At 36.2% G+C, this 26,184-nt stretch overlaps 1 protein-coding gene across 1 annotated transcript in view; it reads right to left on the bottom strand.

Annotated features, from left to right (window-relative positions):
- Positions 1 to 26,184, bottom strand: part of NUBPL (nucleotide binding protein like) — an 80,843-nt gene that overhangs the window by 36,045 nt on the left and 18,614 nt on the right. Inside the window, exons 5-6 of the mRNA XM_042873748.1 lie at positions 16,994 to 17,033; positions 16,816 to 16,906 (exon numbers count right to left, since the gene is read on the bottom strand). Of these exons, the coding sequence (XP_042729682.1) occupies positions 16,816 to 16,906; positions 16,994 to 17,033 (131 nt within the window). The remainder of the gene's footprint in view (positions 1 to 16,815; positions 16,907 to 16,993; positions 17,034 to 26,184) is intronic.

Here is a 26,184-nt window from a genome sequence, read left to right as displayed (position 1 = left end):
ACATTGGAGTTTGGTTTCTTCTCCAACACTCCCACAGGAGTAATGCAATACGACAGGCTTTTATTAAACACGTTACTGAATATAATTTGGAAGGTGTAACTATTCATTATAGAAATGCACACACTATTAAATGAGGAAAAAAAAATACAAGTCTTTTACTAAATATTGATAAAACAGAAAAAAAAAGAAAGAGACATTTAATTGACTTAAAATTGCAACATATAATCATAGGAGTGGCATTCTGAAGTCTCTTACTGACATTATTTCAACATTATTAAAATGGTATGTATAATCAAGCTGTGATGTAAAACACAAATTCGAATGCAAATCCTGTTTATATGCAAGAATTTATCAACCCAGGATCACCAGTCCTCATGTTCTATGGTTCTAAGTGTGCCTGCATGCAAATGTCCTTGCATACAAGTAAGTGAGCTCAGCTTAACAGCACTTTACACTAAAGGAGTTTCTTTTGCAAGCATTAAGCAGACAGCAGTTACAAAAGCCTGCCTTGTAGCATCTGTAACCTGTCAGCACCTCCACCGATGTCTAAGAGTGCTAAAACCTTCAACGTTCTAATATATACAGTGTGCAAAACATTTCAAACCATAGAAATATAATTTTGCTTTCCTTAAGTACATCATTCATCTTTTTTAAAAAAAGCTTTAACTTGACATTTATTGTTAAGCAACATAATTAAGTGCCATGTGCTTCTGTGTTTTTTCCCTTGCTCAGAAACACCATGAATGCTTCCATGTAAATTACTTGAATCAATCACTGTTTATGTGACAATTCATAATCAAAGCACCAGATATGCATTTTGAGCAAGGGTTCCAAATAGCAATACAAACCTCAGAGTATAGAAAAAAATATGGCATTCTGTTGAGGAATTAAGCCCGAGAATCCTGTGTGCATTAGGTAAAAGTGGCAGAATATTAGCATAGAAGAAGGATTGCTGCTTGTGGTTTTGAAGTAATCCTGGTGTTTGGTAAATAACAGAAGATATTATTTATTTGTTCTTACTAAGAGGAATACATGCAGAGTTTCAATCAAGCAGCACTGCAGGTGCAGACTTGGCAGCAGTCAGCCAAGCTCTGAACACCAGTATCAGAAAAGTTAAAAGCTACATTGCAGACAGCCTAAGGTCTATTCCTGCCTACCTCCCCACCTCCTGACAACTGTGTTGGGTATATATACATGATTTAGTGCAGGCAAACAGCTGAACAGAACAAGGCTCAGAAAATTTGTTGTAAACTCAGAATGAATATGTACAGAAGTTTTCATATATCTGTTAATACATGAAACAAACATTAAAAATTAATTCCCTGAAAATTTACTTAAGTAGTCTGTCAAAGACATAGACAGTGGGGATTAAAATGCAGCTTCATGTTACATGAAAACAGATTATTCATAGTATGATAAAACTTACAATACTGTAATTAAAAAGTACCTATACTCACGAATATTTGATAAACTAAAGAACAGGAGATGCTCAGTCCTACAGAAACATTCTCTCCACTACTGAAATAATTACTTGCACCGTAGCAGCTTCTTACACTATAGCAGGAGATTCCACAGTGCTTAATGCAACTTGACACTTTCTGAATGAAGAACACTGCTACTCTGACTTGTCCTATGAAGCTTAACCAATCTTGAAGACTTGCAATTTAACACTACAAAAAACCAATGCACTGCAGTAATTCAAATTCCCTCTAAGGTATTTTTAAGCAGTCACTTTTTCTTTTGCCAGAGTTTGGAGAGAAATTGGGGTGAAGTCCAAGAACAGTTTTCTCCAATGATTTCTGTAAGGAGTAGGAAATTCTCCTATTCTTCTCGAATATGAACTTGAAGTGCCTAGAAATCAGAGCTGTGTTCAAGTCAACCACTGAAATGGGAACTGGCCTCCTACTCTCTGATTGTGGGTTTTTTTTTTTTGTTTTTTTTTTTTTGTTTTTTTTTTTTTACAGCATTAAGATCTGAAGGCAGATGAAGAAGAATATGATGCAGTAAGCCTGAAGTTCCTGTCACCCTCACCAATACAGCCTACAGGTTAACCCACCTAAATTATCACATCCCAGAAGACACAATAACAACGAGTTTGAGGATAGGGACACCAGGCTCCTATCCAACCACAGGAAGACCAACCAAGGCTGCAGCCTCAGAGGCACTGAGATGTAGAGCAGTTTGACATGTCCTCAAGAATCTGTGGCTGGTCACTGGAGATAACTGAAAAGGAGTAGCTGCGTGCATATCCACAACAATTACTGGAGATAGCACCAGCAATATTGTTTATAAAAATTTCCCACTACATTTGAGTTACTACTATGGAAGAGCCTTTGTGAGATGAAACTCTTATTTCACAGTGATTCAAAACATTTGCTCTCTAAAAGAAGACAGTTTGAGAAACAAACTGTGTTATGCAGTCAGTCTTGAGATTGATCATTCTGCTGCTGCTCTCTATCCTTGACCCACAAACAGCCTGTACTATATAACACAGAACACTTTTCTTCAGAAATATACCTTCTTCCTGTTCAGTGATATAAAATTGTCTGCAGCTCAGCTTCTCAATAATGATGTTCAGAAAATAATTGTGGAGACAATTTTCCCTTCTTATGCCTTTCAGCAATAAAGTTAAGCAAAAAAAAAAAAAATTAACATAAACCTAAACAAATTGGAAGAAAGTGAGTTAGTATCACATCATGCAATTACACTAATAACCAGGTTGGTGCAATTGCTTTACAGATATCACCTAAACAATTAAGCCTCCTAGAGCTCTGCCTAAGCACAGAGGGACATCAGCATTATTTAACCATCAGTCCCAAAGTTAACAAACCACTTCTGAGGCAGTGTTATTAGGAATCCATTTCAGCTCATAAGATTTACATATGCTGTCTGCATAATAGATACCAAACGGGAAAAATTTATTAAACCAACCCTCCACATATAATTTAGCCAGTATTTCTCTAACGATGTTAAAAGCTGACGTATAATTCAAGACTGAAAGTCTAAGCTATACAACAGAAAGCTGTTTGCCTAACAGCCTTTAAAAGTCATTTCACTTCTTCAAACTTCAGTTTATATTCTGATTTTAAAAAGTAACTCTTCATTTATTAATAGGTTAATACAGGCACAATTCTGCGACTCACTGAGAAGCTGATTTTACATTAGTACCTAAACTGAAAAATATTAAATTTAAAAAGTCAAAAAATCCTGTTAAGCGTATAATGCTTTTTTTGTACAGAAATCAGGATTTCAGGACACAAGTCTTAAAGACCTTCAAGAAAGAGATAACAGAAGAAAATATCATCATATATGTTGTTCAGATCACTTAAGATGCTGAAGAAAGCTCTACAATATTACCATAAAGAGAGTAATATAAGAATTGGAAAAGAATCAATTAGATGTAGATCACTGAACTGAGGCCAGAGATAGTAAATCTCAATATAGTGCTAGATTTTCTGTCTGGTGAGATGTTATCTAACCTCAGAATAAGCAGCCTTGAGTTGAAACATTAATTTTCAGCAATAAAATGTTACATGCATATGTTTCAGAATAACCTGTTTTCCCACAAACATTGACAAAACTCTACTGTCTAAACTTTTATGTACTTAAAATTCACAAGCATATGCTCCCTAGTCACTGAATTCTGAATAGTCTACCCTTGCTAATGAAAACAGCATTGGACGCTACTCAGCTTACCCTGGAGTACAATAATCAATGCATCCAACAAGAAACAAGAAATCACAGCAAGGCCACATAATAAGTATACGGAACCTTTCACTTCCACAGGAAGACTCGAGGGGATGAGAGAGTGAAGAGAGTATAAGCGAGAACACAGGCAAGAGCAAGCAAAATCCCTGACTCACTGGGATTCTTAACCATAGACTGTGGGCTGATAGAAGTTCTCTGTTTAATGAACTTCCTTTAGGTTAGAAATGAGCAAAGCTAACTACATACAGATTGTATTTACAAACAGTAGAATACAAAACGTGTATTAAAAGAGCAGACAAGCTCTTTAACCAGCATAAATAATTCTAAAAATTGTGTATACAATTGCAAAATGTAAATAACTTCAATTTAAAGATGCACTTACTGTTAGGGTAGTCAAAGCATTTACCATGGATTAGACGAAAAATCTATGAAAGTTTCATACATAAGATTGCCAAAATAACTGCCATGCTTGCAGATCCATGCTTTTACATCCACCCATGCCCTCAGTTCTAGTTCTGAAACAATAAGTTAGAAGTAATCTGATTATTTGTAATCTAAATTATTTTTATTAATTTATATTAATTATTTGTAATCTGTTATTCGTAATCTAAAGCTAATTAAAATAATTTGCTGAAAATGCTGATACCATGAGTCATTAAGTGATTACTGGCAGGTTCTGTATTTTCATCTCCATTCTAGATTTTTATTCAACTCCAATTCTTACTTCTTAATTAATATACAGAAAAAAAATACTTAAAATGAGCACTGATTTAACTACATGGAAAAAGAGACATATTCCAAAGGCATAATTCTGCTTTAAACTATTTTTCTTTTAAAAGACATTGCTGATTGAGCCAAAAAAAAAAAAAAAAGCCAGAAGAATGGTAAGGTTTTTCAGGTTGGCAGAAAACAAACAAACAAACATTAATCTTCAGTATCTTTAGTACAATTATTTTATATTTGTGTCAGTCATGTAGTAAGTGAGAAATAATCACTTTCTGCAAAGAATATAGGTACAAAACCTGCACACAGACCCACATTTATTTTCTGAGAGCAAAAGAGATACAGAACAATGTCATAGGTGAAGAATCAGTCTCTCAAAATTTCAGTGGTCAGAATGGAAGCCAACTCAATTGAAAAAAAAAAAACAATTTATTAACTCAAAAAAAATCTGTTAAATTCACACATTATTTACAAAGTAAATTTGAGTGATGCTAAGCAATCTATTAATGGTGTGAGAGCAGGACAGTACTCTTTTGAACAAAATATGAAAAATGTCAAAAATGGAAAAAAGTAAAAAAAAAAAACCACAAAACAAGCAGTATTAGTGAGAGCTCCACCTACACATTCAGAAGTAACCCAAAGCTCTCTTGAAGATCTTGACTGCTTAACAAGTGAATGCAGCTACAGCTGAAGAAGGTACAGAAGTGGGCAGACCAACTCCTTCCTCACTTACACATATCTCCTTATCTTCTTATATTTTTGTGTTTGTGTTATTAGTGTTAGGTGTCAGAAAGCTATTTACTTGGCACAGCAAAGTCCAAAGTGACAAACTAGCTTGAGAGTAATCAAACTACAATTTGCCAATTGCCACTTCAAACATATTGGTGTCCTTTGGCAAAGCATTACTTACTAGTAGAAAATATTATCCTAAGAGTACAAACTGAGCTGTAATTTCAACTCTAGCACTCATAAGGAACGTTTAGAAAAGGTACGTTGACTTTTGATTTTGTTTCCTTGTTCATAGTTAGGAAAAATCTCTGTACTGCAGTATTTCTTTACCTTTTTCATCATAGCCAATATTTACCAATGTCCCTCAGTCAAATGTCCTACATCCATAATTACTTCAGTTTACTTTCGAAGTACAGTTTTAATGACACAAGGACAACATATCTGACTTAATAATTAGGAAGGCAGCGCCCTAAACCAACACATAACACCTCATAAGCAATTCTTCTGATTCACAGCAACTCAAACTGTGAATTATGAGAGTTGGGTGCCTGTAACCCGGAGTAACTTGGATGTTTGAGTCAAAACCACGCACATTTTCATCATAAAATAGACAGATAGTGAAAAGTCTTTTGCAAATACCAAGATCTCTGTTGTGCACCAGGTGTCAACCAGACACCCTTTGGGGTGATCCAATAATTATATACAGCCTTGTGAGAGAGGAGCCCTACAGTCTTACAAGACCCATCAGGCAAACATGTTCAAAATGAAACTGTCACTGTTAACACTGAATCCAACACAAAGCTGAATACTCACAGCCATTTAAAAACAAACTAAAGCCAGAATACTGGTTGTGCTGCTGTAATTGTGGGTTTTTATATCATAATTAGATATATGAGACAATTCATACAAAAGATGGAAGGTATGAGATTTATTTTCTCAAGCAGGTGCCATTTATCTCAGACACCAGACAAGGAAAATAAGTCACAGGAGCAACCACGACCCTATACATAAATTCAGTTGTCTAATCTGGGCTACACATAAGTGCTGAAATCCAGGACACACAGAAAGCGAGACATCTCATAGGCTTTTCCTAAGACAATATTGCTAATTTCCAGCCTGTGACCCTCCCACCTTTGACCTTAACACCACTAATTTCCATTTATTCCACATCAAGCTTCAAACTTCAGAACTCTATGATACCATATGTGTTTTGCTAATGCAACAGCAAAGAGCCTGAAGGTATCTCCAGGATGGGAAAATAATCTGTCAGCAACGCTGGGAATGACAAAGGAGGCATTCATACCGTCCCAGATGGATCCAGTTCAGGCTTTTCTTTGACTTTCAAACTCCATTCCTGAAGGCCAGGCACCCACCTTTCAAGCACTGCCACACAGTGTGCAAGTACAGCAATGAAGATAACCACACTCTTTTTTGCATTTAACTTACAAGATCTACCAAGACTCCCTTATCACTTCAGAAGAACGGAAAGAGTGGAAAAACAGCATATAAGGTACCTGTAACACTTGATATTTTGTGAAGTCTCATGCAAATAATAAAAGCTTCATTTAGGAAAGAAAATAAATAGTGCCTTGTCTTTTCTCAGTTTCTCTGCCACCAATATTTCTGTTTAGCAAACACTTCTGAACATAATTAAATGGCCACCTCTTTCCTTAAAGGACAAAGCACAATGACATTTTTTTTAGGCACAAAGTTCTGAAATTTGCTGAAGAGAGATAATGCAATCCTTTAAACCTCAAAATAGTTTTCTTTAAAGCTCCAGGAATAAAATATAAATATATGTAAACCAGTATCTGTTCTAGCCCTAAAGCAGCCATTTTGGAAAACTAGGAGTTCCCCTCCATTTCTTCCTGCCTAGCCAAATCCAGAAGAACAGCTGCATGTTTTGCATTTGTTTCATTTTATACAAAGAAGGGCAGACATGCATACCTGTGCAATTTGTGCTGGAGACAAGACTACTGGAAGCAGAGCAAGGAAAACATTCTCACAGCCTGTTCCCACAGCAGTAGCTGCACAGTCATAACCATGACAGCTGAGGAACCAGGCCAAGAAATGTTTGCTGTAAATACATTTTCACTTACTTGTTAAGCTTTTTTTTTTTCCCTTTCTTTTTTACTTTTTTTTTTTTTTTTTTTTTTTTTTTTTTTAAATCCTTAAAAGCAGTTAAAATACACTTACTGCAAATGCTTCCAGTTCTGCACTAAGTTGCTGGCTAATGTTTTTGTTTTCTTCTGGCTTTCCTTTCATTTCTTTTTACAATTGCTGATTTCTTTTAGTGACTGTAATCCTTTCTCATATCAGCTGCTAACACAAGCCAAGTAAACCAACAGGCATCTATATAAATCTTATTTACTTCATAAGGGGACGAAAGGCAACAAAACAGGTTTTGTAGCTTCAGTTGGAAACAAAAGAATCAAGTCTACATTCATTCAATCATACCTTTCCTAAAATATTCAGGAATGCATCACAAAGGCGTGACAACAGGAACGCTGCAACTTCACAAGGCAACTGGGGGGCCTGGGATAGACAGGAGGAGTTTTCAATCTCCTAGATATTTCCTGAATTTAATGCTTAGCTTCTCATCTCCAGAAAGTACAATCATTTCCCTTGCAATATGTACATACTGGCTCAAACTGGTTTAGGCAGTTCTCTGTGAACAGACAAGGACTTGCAAAGCGATCATTAGTATTTTTGCAAATTAGCATTGACTACACAAATAACTCCTGCAACAGGCTTTTCTAAACATCAACACTACGAACTAAAGCTACGAACTAAAGCTTAGTTTCAAACCCACTGGCTTGAGAAGAAATTTGCTTATTTTTCCTTTAGGCTGTGCAAAAAAAAAATGTAACAAAAATCAGGATAGACATTTTGTTAATAAACAAACTCTTTGTAAGGTGTAAGAGAATCATCTTATCTTGCCCTTGAAAAAGATTCCTTAAATTTAATGATGTAATAAGGCACGTCTCTTAACTTTCCTTCCTTTTAAATGAAAGCTCATGGAAGATTTAAATCTTTCTTTAAAGAAAAACTTCACAAGCATTGAGTTGCTTTCTGTGATCTGCTGGTTGGGCACACAAGCCCATGAAGCACAGTCTTAGGAGCTTATTACAGCATATCTTGCTGCAAAATGTGGCCAGCATTATTACTGAGTTTTGCCCCCTTTCTCAATGGTAAATATTGACCTTTCTAAGTAAAACAAATAAAAAGTATCAAGGATACTCTGTACAATGATTAAGTGTCTGAATCTTTTAATTTTTGTACTTTGGATCATAAAAAAAATAAACAGAAAAGCATCCTGACTCCCTCAAGGTGCAACTGTTTTCATGTTCTAAAGAACCCTGATATCTCAGCTTTTCCCCCTCCCCCCGAAAAGACTTTAACCTGGACTAAAAACATTTTATACTGAACTCAGGCTAAGATAACTCAATAGAAAAATAAAGCTCAAAATATAATTTTAAGATTGTTGAAATGCTGACAACATTTTTTTATTATTTTTTTTTTTCAATGTAGTGACACCTGGTGAGACTACCATATTTTAAAATTATGCACTGTTAAGTACAAACATCTTTGCAGTTTATTATGTAAACACAGCTTTGTTTAGTTTTCTGAAATGTAAACTGTAAATATCCTACTACAGGCTTTCAGTTCTCCATTACTTGCAGACTGGATAAGTACATGAACACTGCAAAACAATTCAGTGTTGAATCTAAAATCTAAAATGAAAAACACTGCAAAAAAACAAAAAAGCAAAAATGAATATTCTGCATTTAGCATACACACTTTGGGTACATCTATTTTGTTCATAAAGAGACAAGCGAAGATGGACTGTAAATACATTGAAATGCAAAAATATGATAAAATACTGATCACTGTTCAACCTTCTGAGAACTTCTGCCATGATTTCCCAGTACAGTACCTCTTTCCTTTCTTATCTCTACAATCTACTGGCAGCACAATGTAAGTTAAACGCCTTCAAGGGAAATCACTTGACAGAGTGTCTCTCCTAAACCAAAAAGTGTTAAAAACGAGACTCCAAAAAAATCTTCCTGCTTCTTCCATTGCTGCAGTGTTAGGCTTTTTTTCCCCCTCTCCAATTGGTCTTTACATTTACAATAAGAATAATTTTCATCATTGACTCAGTACTGCTATTCTGGGGATCTTTTCAATTCACTCAAAATATAGCTGCAAAAAAAATCAAAGCCATCAACTTGTTATTGTTGCCTTCCTCCCAATCCAAGACTTTCATTCTCTGCTGAATCCTAGTTCACCAGTCCCTCTCATCCACCCCATTCATTCTTAGTAATTTCATAGTGATGAAATGCAGCTTTTTTTTTTTTTTTCCCTCCCCACACCACTAATAATTCCATCTTTCAGCAAGCCCCACTGATAATTATCAATAAGTGATTAAACACAGTAAAATTGTAACTTTATGTCAAATCCCACATCATACATCTGAAGGTTAATGAAGAAAACCTGTTTTTGTTATGTTACTAACCCACAGCTAGGACCTGTTCTTCTAAAGCACTGGCAAAGGGTCTGAAGGTATCTCCAGGAGGGGCAAATAACCTCTCAGCAATGCTAGGTATGTGCTGCTGAGGTGCATTCCCACCATCCCACCAGGTGTGGAGTGGGATGCTCTCCAGATAGCTCTCAGGCTTTATTTGACTTAACTCTGTTCTTGCACACCTTTCAGGCACTGCAACATTCAGCACAGCAATACACACGTCCCTGTTTCATCTAGCCTACAGCTACTAGAAAGAAGAAAAGACCTCGTTATCACTGGGGAAAAAAGGAAAAAAAATCCCAAAACAATAGTGTGGGAGACTGGCATTAAGGGTCTAATATCTTTACTGAAAAAAAGTTCAAAATAAGGAATAAGAATTCCTATTCATAAATTTGCTATCTTTCAAATCCATGGTTTGCTCCACTCCATAGTCCATTACCAACCTCATTCCAGCTCTCTTTTCTTCAATCTTTCTTCTGAAACCTTAGGACTTAACATTTAATCTATATGTTTAACTTCATATTTCCACATCTTTTGTTGACATCTTGAATTTGTATGTTCAATTTAGATGACAGGATTAAAATAATCATCACCATTATCAGCCTACTGTTCTGCATACCCTCAGACTTTCACAAGGTCTATACTGCATTCTGGCTATAAACTACTACAGCTAAAGCAAAAAAAACTACATTAAGTCTTTAGCACTACCTTGTTTATGGCACTGCTATTCAACTCTAAGATGTCTGAGAGATCATCAAGACACCCAAGCCAGGTATACTCATTTTTAAATGTCCTTCTACATCAAGGTCCTTCTACGACACCTTCTGTTTTGATAGGATATATATACATATATTTAATTAGCATTTCATATTTAGAATGCTCATTCAAGAGATAATTTGACTTTATTTATTCTTTGTCTCTTCCTTCTGATGCAGCACCTCTCAAGTGGCCAAATTAGTGGAAGAGCTACAGAGGAAAATAAGTTCTCATTATTGTAGAACTTGCTCATATGACTGAAAGACTTAATTATATATTTATTTTAGCAATGACTGTCTAGCTTCATGATTAGGGCACCTAGATGAAAGAGACACCTTCTAACAGTTTTGACTGAACACTTTAGCCAGCAATCTTCTCATTAAAAGACCTAGCCATTTCCTCCTGTCTGAGCTGCAGCCTTTAAAAAGTTACATTCAATTACTCAATAAGCAGTTGGATGCCTATTTTAGAATTAATCATAGAACAATTTAGGTTGGAAAGGACGTCAGAAAGTCATCCAGTTCATCCTTCCACACAAAGCAGAACTTAGAACAGATTACTCAGAATCTTGTCCAGCTTAGTTCTGAATATCTCCTGAAAGAGCATCTACAGTCACTCTGGGCAAGCTTTTTAGACATATTATTGCTTTCACTGTTACATAATAATAAATCATACTATATAGTGCAATTTGTGTTCATTACCTTTGTGCTATCACTGCGCACATTCAGGAAGCATCTACCTCCCTTTTCTCTGTACATATCCATTAGGCAGTTGAAGACAGCAGTTCAGATCTCCCTTTAACCTTCTCAAAAATCAAACAGATCCAATTTTCTCAGTGATTTCACTCATTACATCTTTCATCCCCCTTATCATCTTGATGGTTCTTCACAGAAGAAGATACAGGTAAATTAGCATGTACCATCAGAGGTTAAGCAACTATGCACATATCTACAAAAGATGTTTAGACTCTGATTATCAATTGTGTCCCTGGCATTCACCACATTTATATCCAAATTAAGAGCTAAGCAGTTTGGATGGCTAACAGATTTTTATATCATGGATATATATACATACTTTGAAAACCTGGAACACAAAATTTATTATGCTCAATACAATAAATGTATAATGAATATGAAAAACTATAAAAGGAAGAAGCTTAAATTTACTCATGTATGGGGCTGCCAAATCACGGCCTGAACCTCTGATTGATCACCTGAGGCAAGCAATGAGTCAGCCACAGGAGCACAGGTGAAGGCAATTCCCCTGTGCTGCAGAAAGGGGTGGAGCCTGGCTGCACCTCTCCTAGACCCATTTAAGAGCTGGCTATCAGCAGGGAAGGATCTCTTCTGGAGATCCACTCCATCAGAGTTTACCATGCGAGCCCAGGATAGGGAGAGTGTCCTTCTTTCCTACTCTAGTATAATAACTACATCAGCCAAACTCCTGGATATACTGTATCATCTGTATATTCATCGATTGTACAACATGGAAGTTGTAAATAATAGTCTTTTTATTTCCATTTTTTTTTTGTGAAGCAGTAACTCACTACTGCACTGAACACCATATTTATACACAATAAAATCTCCACAGTCCCAAAAACACTGCAAAACAAAATACATAAACTCAGAAACCAAAAAGGACAAATTTTAAGAAACCATACTAATCAATGAGACAGTTCAGCACATAATACTCACCTGCCTTTTAGTGCTCTTGTAATATACTGCTTTCACACAACTTCTAATTTAGAACCTCTTCCCCTAGCTATTCAAATGTTTTAATAAGCAGAGATAAGCAAGATGGTACAAAACAATGAAAACATATGTTAAAGAATTTACGAGATGTAATACATCCGTTTATAAACAAAAGGTAAATGAGATCAGACTAATGTACAAAGACACCATATATTGAATGTTCTACTGACAGAGCATGCATGGTACAACAGTAATTTTTTATTTTTTTTTTACCAGGTACAAATACATTTGCACTCAATATCTTGTCTATTTTTCTTGCCTCCTCAAGTGCAGCATTACGTATACCTAAAATAAATTATACTTAAGAAAAAACTTGTCCCTGAATCCATATACGCAATCTCTCAGAGTTAAATGGTTCAAAGGAGAAAGTAGGAGATACACACTTCTGAAAGAGTGGCCAACTGCACATAATAACTTATTTACTAATGAATGTCAAAAAAGAAATAGCCTCTAATTCCATTACTATAATTACCTCTATGTAGATGGACAACTACAGGCAATGATGAAAAATCCTTAACAGTATAGCTGCTATAGTTTTTGCTTGCTGAGAATATTTTGAAACTTAATCTAATCCTGAATCATTTTACATTTTCAGGGTTCCATTCTCTGTGTTGTTGCCTTTATGGCAACTTTTTCATGGAGGCTCTTAAAATACCCCACACCCTACAACCTACGGTCCAATAAATTCCCTTTTGAAATTAAGTAATTTCAAATTAAGTAATTTGTTTGCATCTCCCCTTCTTCCAATCATGATACTCTACAGCTATTTTGTATAAGCATTAAGAATTACGCTATAAAAAAAAAGATCCACTTGCATACACATACCTCTATACAAATGTTACCACCATTACTTCTGTTAAGTGTTGGTTTCGAACCAACTCTTCTCTTAGCAAAGGCCAGTTCCAAAAGTAAAGTGGCACAAAGAACTTCCATGTCTAGCCAAACTGTACAATTGTAATAGCCACATAAACAGTTACACGGTTTTTTGCTTGTGATTTTTTAAGGGCAAGACTAGAGCTTAGGAATATAGCCCTAGTCAACCTTGGGTTTCTCTAATAAAATCATTTTTGTGTTCTGCTATGTTCTTTCAGTATCTATCTACAGGGGATGAAGTTGGTCCATGCTTTTAAGTGCAAGGCACTGTTTTCTTCCATTCATGTGCAAATGCACTGCGTTGAAAGGCTTGCATCATTTCTGCTTACTTCCCTGTGTTCTTTCTTTTCCAATTATATTCTTCCCAGTGAAAGTTCATTTCATTTTCATTCAGTACATACATTCCATTAAACAGAGGCATTACAATGTTGCTAAAAGAAGGAGCAAGGAAGAGACAGAGGAAATAAAATTAGATAATAGGAAATGTATTTAATGACTTTTCGTTTTCAGCTGAGCCACTGCAGGAGAAGCTTCATTGTCTTTCTGGGAAAACGTGTTCATTCTTTTCAGAAGCACATAAGGAACCTTTACAGCTCACAATATACTTAGCAGTGCCGACATCTTAGTTTGAAACTATACTACACCAAAGATGCTGCCAATGCCCAGGATGCTCTTGGTGCTCTAGAGGAGCACGACAAGGAACAAATAGAAGAGTCTTGCCATATAAGATTTGAGTAGTCTTCAAAAGCATAAATTACAGTGACATGTCAAGGTAAGAAATTCTGTTGTTAATCAACCAGAGACCCCTGCCTCAAAAAGAAAGCAGCTTCTCTGGGTTCACTACAAGGGAACTGTTTCCACTGAACAGAACTGCTGACATCCATAATCCACATCAGAGAATCACAGAATGCCCTAGGTTGGAAGGGACCCATAACGACCATTGAGTTCCAATCCTGTTTCCACATAGGAAGGTATCACATCCCAATTACTTGTGGGCAATCCACTTCTCTATCTGCTGAAACCAGCCCTACAGCTTACAGCAACAGGCTGGGGACAAGTAGGTAGTGACTCAACTTTACTGATGTGACAAATATACGTAAGCACTTCGTGCTGAAATATGCACTTCAATTATACCTGCAGCTTCCCTTTTTTTTTTTTTCTCCAACTTATCTTGATTTTTTTTTTTTTTAAAGTTCCATGCTTATATTTTGACTTGATGAACTGTTATTTCATATCTGTTAAGATGCGAGAAACCAACAGCTGATATTCTTTACAGTCTGAACAAGATTCCCTTTCACTTGCATTTCTGCTATGACTATAGCAACTCTTAAATTGGCAGCCAACTGCAGCATCACCTCCCCTCTGCAAGATTACTCAGCAAACAACTGCCACAATGTACCCTATAATGTACAGCAGCCAATCTTGTAATTCTTGAATCACTTCCGGATTATGTCTGTTCTCCTCTATTTGTTCCCTTGCTATTGATCTGTCAAGATGTTCACAGACAGAAATGGAGACGGTGCTAGAAAACTTACAATACAGACTGTATGGGACACTGGTAATGACCATTTAAAATTCTTGCAGCAACAGCAGTTCAAAGCAGAGTACAAGTTTTGCTAGCCGCCCCCCTTTCTTTTCTCAGCTTTCTACTTGATGCTTACACTCAGAGCTCCTCAGCAATATTACTGTTCAAGTACAAACTTCAAGTAACTCTCAAATGAATAAGTTACATCAGTATATTTTCTGTATTTAGAATTCACTTCTATAACAAATACACCAAGACAACAGTACTGAGTCAGGACAGTCCCAGTAAAGGAATGAGTGCTGAAGGGGACCTATGCAAATGAGGAGGCAGCTTCTGAAGTATATGCTAAACAGAAAAAAAAAAAACCAAACTTCTCCAACAGATAACAATGGAGATCTATTAAAACTTCTGTGCCTGGGTCTTAATGGTATCTTCACAGAAAAGAATTCAGAAATACAGTTTAAAAAATTTCAGTAAAGCAAAAAAAATTATCCTGCCCACAGGCACAAGAGATTAACTAGCTTTTCAGCCCTCCTCTTTCAGAATTGAGGTTTCACTGTCAAGGAAATCACTGATGCCCTGAACATTAAGGGACCCTGCGTTAGCAGTGTGCATCTGCTTCCCCAGCTACTAGGAAACTTATGAGCTCAATGCATGGCGTCATTCACACCCTCTACTGGGCTGCTGGCACATGCTCCCATCTGGGGACAGCACTGATTGTAGTAGTATTGCAGTGCATGCCAAAGGCCTTCAGTGTCTCTGGTTGAGAATACGAGTATAGCAGGTGCTAAATTGAGCTATGTCTTTAAGGTTTTAGGCTCTGTGCTTTTCTGCAAGTCTGGCCAAGACAATGTGACACATGAGGAGGGCAGAACAGCCTTCCACAGCTAATGGCATGGATGCCCCTTAGTTTTAAATGCCAAGTCTAGACAAAGGGTTTCTTCCTTAAATTTTGGAGTGCTCACACTGCTGACTAGGGCAACATTTGTCACTATTCTGAAGTCTGTGTTAGAAGAAGAGGAGAATTTAGTGAAACTGGAAACAGGCTACAGAAAAAGAAAAAGCACGACTTCTTTTCTAGTCATTAAGGCAGCATGAGGTTTGGAAGCATTTACAGAATGTATACAGAAACCCAGTGATCTCTAAGTTGTATACATTAAATCTTTGGAATAGATGTCAGCTACAAAATATAATGGGTCACTTCAAAGTCCAAACACAAAAACTTAATGTATTTTTTCAGCTGTTTGTCTCATTAGCCCTTTACAAATCTATTCAACACTAAGAAGGAAAAAGTCTGTCAGAAATCACCAAGTCTGACACGAAAGCCACCCTGCTTCCATATGCCAGGAAATTTAATAACCAATAATCTACCTGCATTACATAGAGATCCTACATAATGATTTTCATGTACCTGTCATATGTCAAATGCCATCCAAGAATTCTTAGTGATGTTGAATAAACAAATGCATAAAGGAATACAGTTACAGATAAGTACAGATATCTATACATTTAATCCTTTAGACACCTTCAAAGTTCTTTAAAGAAAAATACAGGAAAGCTCTTTAAAAATTGGGTAATTCAGTCATCAAATACAGTTTTATGTAAGGGGAATGGGTAAATACAGTAAGTATCAACTTTCCCTCTTATAAAGCAACTAAACAGAAGAGAAAGTTGTCTAAGTCATAATAAATACCTGAAATGCACAGGAAGTAAAAAAAAAGAAAAAAAAAAAAGAAAAACCCCAGAAGGTTTTTTCAATTTGCTTTACAAGTATTAGTTCAAAAGCACCTAGAAAACTGCAAAGCCAAGGACCATAACAACATTATATAAGCACCATACTACTGATCTTACTAGCACATGTGAGATAACCACCAGGGATAGTTTTTTCAAAATGCATATTGCTTGTAGTTTGTCTGTTATTAAACTTTCATTAAGTAAGCAGAACTGTAAATGGCATTTAGCTCCACAGCTCTGGTCAAATGTTCACAAAAAGATCTGTGCTGTTTGGTTCTCCAGTGAAAACTTTTCAGTTAAGCAAATGACACTGCAAACATAAATCCTTTGTGCACAGAACACTTTTTCAGAAGCCTGTCAATAAAACAAGTTCATACAAAAGACCAAGATACAAAAATGCTCACCACCAATACAAAAAGATATTATGAACTCTTGGGTATCAGATGCATTTTAAATTAACTGGCTAGTCTGAAACACAAATAAATCCTTACCTGTCTCAACAATTTCTCAACAGCTGACATGACCATGAGCCCTCTCCACACAACTGGGGCAGTCTCTTCTATCAAGAAGCCCATAGACATGCTGAAACAAAAAAGCAAAAACTTAACCTTCCAGCATGATATTAAGAGTATCTGTCAAGAAGCTTGATTTGAATTAAAACATGCTCACCATGCGATTCCATAGTTCTTAAGGGGCCTCATTAGATTTTCTAAAACAAAAGCAAACACATTTTTTTGGGAAGGTGTTTTTTCTTCTGTTTTAAAGAAATAAGCTTAGATATTTTTTTTTTTCTTTTAAGAGCAGTTTTTCCTTCTCTATCAACAGAATTTGTCTATTCTTCCCCTCATTCCTTCCATATATTTATATATGTGTACTTTTACCTATTCTACCTGAGATCTTAAGCCTACATTTTCTTAGGCTGCAACATTTTACTGGTGTCATTCAAATCTTGACAGAGAAACAACAACTAAAAGGTACCTCTAGATTACATGCTATAACAGTGCTGAAGAAAATCCTCAGGGCTTACATAAACTTTTGTAAATATATAATGTGCTTATATGGACATATGCTTATTTGGAAATTGCAAAGGTAATGCCCTTGCCATGCTTCACACTCCTCCCTATGCTTTCCAGACTCAAGAAATAAAAAAAGAGGCAAAGTACTGCAATTGCTTCACTGACAAAGGGACGAGGCAGCAAAAAGTAAACAAATCAACAATAAGATAACATGAATGCACTCAAAAAAAAAAAAAAAATCCCCCCAAAGCCCAAAACTCTTCTTTTTTTTTTTTTTTCTCTAGACTCCATCATCCAAGTTTACAATTTTCCTCAAAATGGCACATACATACAAAAGACCCAAAAGAATTATATCTGAGCCTCACCTCACCAGTTTATTTTAAAGAGCACGTACAGGCAGGAACCAGCAGAAAACAGCGAGATCACTTTAAGCCATAAAGATATATTACAACATGCATTTTGACAGAAACCTCTGATGCAACTAAAGTAAAAACATTTATCTAATAAAAAAAGGACAATGTGAATATAATTCGGTGCATTCAAAGCTGAACTCCAAAATTCAGACAAAACAACATCCAAGAGCACTCAAATTAAACAGCTGAAATAAAATATACAGATGCAAGCTTTCAAGCAATCAAGTAAACAGGCATTTGAGCCATGTAATTGGATAAATCGTAGAAATATGGCTGAAAATAAATTCCACACAGTTTCTGTACACACTGTGTTTTGGTTTACAAATCAAAAAGAACAAAACAGAAAGCTAAACAAATCACTTCCATGACAACTGCATTCAAGAAAGTACAAAGCTGTTAAAGGAAAAGAGATGTGCTTGGACTGATTCCCTGAACAAGCTAAGTTCATCTTGGTAGCTCCATTCAGATTTTAATCAGGGCTAAATTTTGGTGGCATTATACTGTATCACAATGCGAGTCATCAGGCTTGCTTCTTTACCCTGCAGCAAGGTGGCTTTGCTATGGAAAGGTTGATGACATTTGAACTTCAGCCTAGATTCACCTCTAGGCACTGCTTTGGTGCCTTTGTAAACAACACATACTGCCACAAGCTATAATTCTGCTGACAGTATTGAGGAAAAAAATACTACTTTCATATTTACCTATGAAAAGTTTTTCTTTAAAAAAAAAAAGTGAAGCACCTGTAACAGTATGCATCATTGCAGCATCAAGGTCTGATTCGCCTTTACTATGAAAGAGACAACTATGAAGAAAAAAAGGAGGCCAATTCTTAACAGCTCAGCATGTGAGGATAAGGACTGAAAAATAAGAATGAAATGATTGCAGAAAGCCTAAGAACATTGAGAAAGTTTATCAAAATAGCATGCAACTTTTCAGTTCAACCCAGGTGCTCTAAGGTACATCAATACAATATCAATATCTGAGACTAACATCTCAACATCCACTACCTCTGTACAGAACCCAGGTAAGGCACGTGAACCTTATGCAACAGATGCACGTACCTCTCATGCCCCTCAGTGCATTACAGGAGAGTTGCTGCAGGCACGCTGTGCTGACCTGCTGCCAAAGAGGGTCTCTGTTACTGGAATGGGTGTGCTGTTTACTCCTCAACAGCAGAGCTTCATTTTATAAACACTGCATCTTAGCTCCTTGATTAACAACTATGACTATAAACTGCTCAGAGGTGCAAGGTTTAATCAAGTTCATATGCTGCACAAGAACAATTCCCAACCTGTTGTCTATTCTGGCTATAACATGCTGCATACTCTCAAAGTAGTACAAAATCCATGAAGCACCCTACTGTTTTCCTACTGCTAAAAAGCATTCTTGAGACTATCTCAAACCTGAAGTGCTTCAGCAGGCTCTGGTAATCACCCCCATCTCATCAAACACAACAGGCAACCTTCCTCTATCACTTTGGGTCTCATAAAGACTTGTAAAGCATAGCATGTTGAGAAGATTAAGCTAAATGAGAACTCGGTAACATCTCTATTTCCTGTTTATTTCAGAGCACAGTTAACACTTCCTTCTCTGTTATCAAATGTCTACCATGCAGTTTTCAGAAATCAAGAAAATAGACAATAAATTCGATTTCTTCAAATCATAACAGAAAGAGCCACAATATGCTATCCATGTTGATATCAGTTTCCTCATTTGCAAATTCTAAGCAAGTTTGGTGGCCATAGAGTTCTGTGCTTTCCCACAGAGCAATAACATCAAAACAGCATCAATGAAGTATCAGTAAAATTCCTTTTATGTTAGGACGCAAATAGGGAATTGGAAAAGGCAAACTTGAAAGTTAGAGCAGCACAGCAAATTGCTGATCAAAACTGTTCAGGGACCAGCCTGAAGACTGGATTGTTACTCGCTTAGGGAAGAATGATACTGAATGATGTTCAAATCCTTGGGAAGGATCTTCCACACTTCATAAAACGTACACCTTTGGTTTTGTATTTTTCCAGAAAACCAAACTTTGCTGTTTACTTACTTTGTTACTAGCCTAAGAAAGTAACAGAGCTACCCCAGAGAGCTTATTTTCTGGGAATAACAGAGCTTATTCTCTGGGATGCCTGACATAGCTGTTCAATGGCATCCATAGGTTAGTGCAATACAAACTAAGCTTAGAGCTATAAATTCCATAGGAAGAGACATTGGCTCAGTTTTCAGATGCCTGCAGATTGAAGCGTTAAAGCAAGTAAAAGCTTACATTCAGTCTTATCGTAGGCCATTATTCCAGAAGATTGTGATGTTACACTACACCCCATTAAGAGCCATCACGCTGCTTAAGGAAAGTAAACATAGCTTATTACATGGATGTTATTTCTACAACATCCATGTAGGAAGGCATTATCTCATTTTACAGATGAGAGAATCCAGACACAGGCTGTGAAACTGTTATTGCTGCCAATGACTGCAGAATCCTGCAGACTTGGAGACCTGTACTGCATTCCTCCAAGGGCTGATACAAGAGAGCCACAGCTCTGCTTACCTCCAGTGCTAGAAAGCATATAAAAACAACTGATAAATAGTTAAGTTCTACTGTTAAAACAACATATTTTCTATTGAAACCTGAAAGAACTAAAATAAAAACAGCAAACTTAAGCATAAACAATATTCAACAGGAAAAAAAAATGTAGAAAAAAAAAATCACACTACAGTCTGTTACACAAGTCAGAATAGCCTACGGATCCCACTGCGTTAAACAAAATCATACAAGACAAACTTCATTAATGTGCCATACATATGGACAAGCTAAACAGATTTTCAGCATGGTCACATGTAAAATCTCAAACTTCTTGCATGATCTGTTTTTCAGTTGTGTACAGTTTCATGCTATGGTGATTACAGAACATCCACCAATCTAAGCCTCCAACTTAACAAAACTTTCTGTTTATCACATCATAGCAAATAGTAATTTTTATATGGCTATTAATGTGTAAGTTTAGGTAAGTTATGTGCAGTATCTTCTGTCAGCACCCAAGGTCAACAATCTTCAATAGGAGAATCCAGGTTCCAGTCAAGGACATGAAGGCTGCAATCATTACAGGGTTGAACATAAAAATTTATATCAATCAAGAACAACAAACAGAAGTAGATGTCTTCAGTAGGTTCATAGAAAATAACCATCCCTAAGAGGTGGGAAAAGTGACTGACAGGAAGGGAAAAAGAGTACCAGGAACTCTTTTTGTGCAAAGGTCCCCTTATACAAATATAAATGTCTCCCATGATTCCAGATGCCTTAAGGAGCTGGATTTGCAGTGGAGAGCCATACATTCTGAGCAGACAGCTTAAAACCAGAAACCATATTTGAACATGTCTTAAACAGTGCCAATTTCCTGCTTAAAGACAACTTAGTTTCACTCACAGTGTTAATAGGATGGGAAAGCAAAGCAGAGGGAAGGGGATGGAGGCAAATAGACCCGTAAACTACGTCTGGGCCCCAGGGCATTCCACAATAAAACAGAACCCAACCTACCTCCAACAGAAAGGGTGGGATGCTGACACCAAAGTATTAGTCAAAGTCAGAAATTTTAAAAACCCGATCACTTTAACTGCTTATGCCAGAAGCCCAGAATATTCTAAGGCAAACAACTGACTAATTGAGACTTTAAGATGGATTTCACACTGTGTTATAAATTTATTTGCAGGATTGCCTCAAAGGTATTACAGTTTGCATTTTAAGCTTGAAGAAGGAGGGATGAGATTTCCCATTATGCTCTGCACTAACAGTGTTATCTGAGCATGGAGACATCACAAATACTTCAACCAAAGCAAACAACCAAAGATAATCAAAGAACATAACTCAGTGCTCAGAAAATAACTCAATTTTTTAAAAGAGACAAATGCATATAGAAATGTAGCTTTTTCCATAAGAATTCCTTCTTATATTTTGTCAGTCTACCAATCCCATTACTTGAGAAGATTTTCACAGCTTTCTTCCTCCTAGTAGATTGTAGAGGCAACAAAGCTCTGTGACAGCATTTTCATTAACAGGCCTGCTTTGCAGCTATGGCATCAGTTCTACCTAAAAGCAAGAGACCTAATTATTTGCTGAAAGAGTATACTTCAAAAGCAAGTCTGGCAAAAGTAAAAAAAAACTCAGTGATTTAGTCATGAGTTTATTACATCTTAAGACATCTTTGAGTTGTAAAGTTAGGACTAAAGGTACAGGACTAGTTTTAAATATGGTTCCATTGCCTTCAACCACAAATGTACTTCTTACAATCACTAAAATAGCCCACATTTTGAAGAATTCTCAAAGCTTTGTGGAACCAAAAAAGCTGGGTTTTTTTTGTGGCTCAAGAGTTGTCCTAGAGTAATTGGAGTGGATTCCTTAAGTTCCAGATACCTGTTTCCTGATTCCTGATTCCAAAATACCTAATGAAATGATTAACCAGGTAAAATTGTTATGAGAAGCTCAGGTTTTGTTTGCCAAGCATGTAATCCACCTAAAAGACAGAAACAGCAAAAGCTAAGGGGTTTAGCAACAATGGAAATCTTCACTGTATTTAAAACAGTCTTTTTTCCCCATCCTCAACAAGTTTCTGACTCTCTCACTCCATAATTATGATGTCCATACACTTCTCCTCTCCCCCAAGTACTAACTACCTCATCACATATGAAAAAGCCTTCAAAATAGAAACACATCACAGTAACATTCTGAATTATTACTTGCTCTTCAACACACTTTGAAACAGATTTTCAAAATATCTACCAATCTATAACACCAGTAATTTCAGTTATCAGTTCTTAATAAGAAACAAGAACAAAAAAAATAAGAGCCCAAAGCATAGCCAGCCACTTTGACATGAGCAACCATGGAACTGCTTACAATGCTAAGAAAACCTGTTTCCTGTGAATACAGTTGTTTCCAGTTAAATTATTTCGCTTATCGCAGGTACAAAATACTTCCTTAGTATTGCTATATTTTCTGACATTTTTGTTTTTACTGCAACAGCTACTTAAGTTTGCCTCTCATACAACAAAAGAGGTTTTTACACTCTTCCAGAGCTTACACTTTTTACTTAACCTTTACAGCCTATTCTCAACACGTTTACCAGAGAAGGTAAGATGGCCCTTCAGGCTAATAAGAAAAGACAACCACCTCAAAGCAGTCTTCTCATCAGTGCAGGGATTTTCAGTCAGCAATGTCACTGACTGCTGCTGTCTCTTTTCCATAATGAAATCAACAGATATTCTTAGTGGTGCAGACACGTCTGCTTAATCTCCAACTAGATACAATGAATACAGACAGCGCAAACAGCAAGTGTTTCTGGAAACTAAAGGAGAACAAGTTAAAAAGGCACATTAGGCTTTCTAGACTAAGGACAGCTAGCAGGCATCAAAATCATTGAGGATGGGAGATCAGACTGTTGAAGTGAAAAATAAAGTTTAAAAAACAAACAAACATTTGGGGATGGGGATGTTGATCAAAGAAAAAAAGTATTATTTTAAGAGAGCTCTCTGATAAACTCAAGGAGGGTCTGGTCCTTACAGATCTTCAAAGACAGGACTGTGTGGCCTAAAAAGTGGAAGCGATACAGAACTGTTTCAGTTATCTGTATAAGCTGTGGTAAGACATCAAAGTAAAACGTCACATTTCAGTTCAGAATACTTTCAGAAAAGAATAAACATGTAACATTGAACTACAGGCAATTTAGCAACCACTTGTTTACAAATCAAGAGCAGTAGCAGTACAAAACATGACGTTGAGAGAATCAGATTTAGTTTTTATTTGAATTAATCATGACGCTGCTTCACCAGTGAAGCATGATAAAGACATCTCTGTTGATTAATACAAGCTCTATAAAATTAAATCTTCACATATGACCAGGAAACTTCATGGTTACATGAACAACCACACCATCAATATAACATTTTCTTTAATTAGTACACTGCAAGTTTTCTATTCATAATTCAAATTTTCTATTCATATCAAAAAATGGATTCCCCAAATCCTTGATAAAGCTATTTCATGTAGACGTCTTTATAAAAGTCACAATAAATCGTATTTTAAAATCCTTATTTTTGTATATTACAGAATCTGCTGTTAAACTGAAGTGCTGCAGACATACTGTCTGTACTAGCACTGTATCCTAGTTGGGCAGGGAGCCAAGTATCCATGTTTTATTTTATACTTTTATCAGTAATGTCATTTCTATAGCTCTCGCAATATTAACCTCAGTAGGGCTGGGATACACCTAGTGCTGGCTTCTCTCAGAAACTACTCTTTAATTCCAAAGAGTAAGAACAGATCTACTAGTGATCTTTTCAATATGTTATTTTATAAAGAAATAAAAAGGGCACTGAAGGCATCACAAAATGGCAACAAAGTTTTGAAATATTAAGAGAGCGTTCGACTGTCATAAATAAGAAAGCCCACTAAAACCTTTATAATTATTAAAATTAAGTGAAAGAATGTTAGTTAACTGGTGAAAGGGCAACATCATTTCAGCCATTTAATAGATTTTGCTTTTTGCAAAGTAGTTTAAGTGGAGACCAAAAAAAAAAACCACCTGAACTTCCGCAGCCTACTAAGTCAGAAAACAGCTTTAAGTAAGTCATTTCAGCAAAGTAATGCTTTTACTATTTGTGTTAGAAATGTTGATATATCATAGCTGATGTTAGTATTTATTCCATAGTTTAATTATCCTCCATCAGCTAATTAAATTCAGTCATAAACTTATTAAGCAGTATTTCCCTGATCATTTAAAGTATTTTGAATGATACTCTATTAAACATTAGCAGGCTTTCCAACATAGTAAAGCTTGCAAGATTCAGCTGAGTATCTCCCATTTATGCAGACTTTCCTTATGAAGAATACCTAATTCATTTTGAAAACTTTATTGTATCAGAACTATTCTCAATTCAAGAGCAGTAATTGCTGCACAGATTTCTTCTATACAGTACCAAGCAATCCCAATCTCTTTTTCACTGCTGTGCATGAGGAAGATCTTAAAAATCCAAGTACAAGAGTGACCAGAACCTTGTCGGATTACTGTATGTAACCAGTAATAAAGGATGCTGCTACTCATTTTCACATTCAGGCCTCATGCTGAAGAAGCAATAGTCCTTGAACGTAATTTTTGACTTCTATGCTATTAAAAATATCTTTAATTGACTTACTGATTATTAAGCATACATAAGTAATGCCTGTCTTTAACACAACTGTCGGGCTTAGCTCAATTACTGTACAAATCAATACACGTTCAGAGGTGGTTTTATTTTTGAAAAAGAAACTGGAAGGTAAGGCTAAACTTCATTATAGAAAAATATGATCCTTTTGATATCTAAACCTACATGTATGTATGTATACAAATATACATTATATACATAAAAATAATAACAGACACTCCTACAATTGATCTTTTTTTTGCAATTGTATCCTGTTGTCCCTAAAATAATGAAATCCTTCAAGCTCACTATGAAAGTTTCCTGAGTCATGGTATTTCCTATTATCACAACCAAACCATCTTTGTGTCAGCACTTTCATTGTTGCTACTCGACAGCTGCATCAACTCAGGAGTTAAACTCCAAAGGAAACTTAACAGAACTTCTGAAAAGCAAATTCTACCCTGCCATCATTCACACCGAATTGTTACATCATTTTCTCTGTAGACATGTGTTATACGTCCTGCTTTTGAAAGACACAAATCCAATTTCTGTTAAAGGTTCTAATAGTATTTACTTGTACGTTCCATACAAAAGCAGAATGAATATATCTTCACTACCAAAACATGTTTACTAGACAACAGTGGCAATTTCAGCTCAGGGAAATCCTCCAATTTTTACTACACTGAACGCCTTGTTTTTTCACAACACACAAAACATGCAAAGATAAAAGTCTATTGTTAATTTTCAACTGTATCCTCAAAGCATCCCTAGTCACTAATATTTACATATCACAGCACTGAGCTGTCACAGTATCTGAATGAATCCTTAATTGAAGTCCTTGTATTCTTAGCAAATTAAATGGTACGGCCAAAATAAATAGATTGGGCAACTTCCTCCTCGTTTGTGGCTCTTAATATAGATTTCATTTTCACAGAATCATAGAATGACCTGGGTTGAAAAAAGACCTCAAAGATCATCTGGCTTCAACCCTCCCCTGCTATGTGCAGTGTTGCCAACCACTAGACCAGGCTGCCCAGAGCCACATCCAGCCTGGCCTTGAAGGCCTTCAGGGATGGGGCATCCACAACCTCTCTGGGCAACCTGTTCCAGTGTGTCACCACCCTCTGAGTGAAAAAATTCCTCACAACATGGAGTGGATTAATAAAATACAAGATTAAATGTATTTTTGCCCTGGGCACAAATTACAGGAGAACATAAGAATACTTCAGAATTCTTCCCAATACAAGTAAGGAATCAA

The sequence above is a fragment of the Lagopus leucura genome, unplaced genomic scaffold (genome assembly GCF_019238085.1).
Source record: "Lagopus leucura isolate 7727_CA_CO unplaced genomic scaffold, USGS_WTPT01 Super-Scaffold_1, whole genome shotgun sequence".
Classification (NCBI taxonomy): Eukaryota; Metazoa; Chordata; class Aves; order Galliformes; family Phasianidae; genus Lagopus; species Lagopus leucura.
Note: the sequence above shows the minus strand (reverse complement) of the source record. Positions and strands in the feature narration are given on the sequence as shown.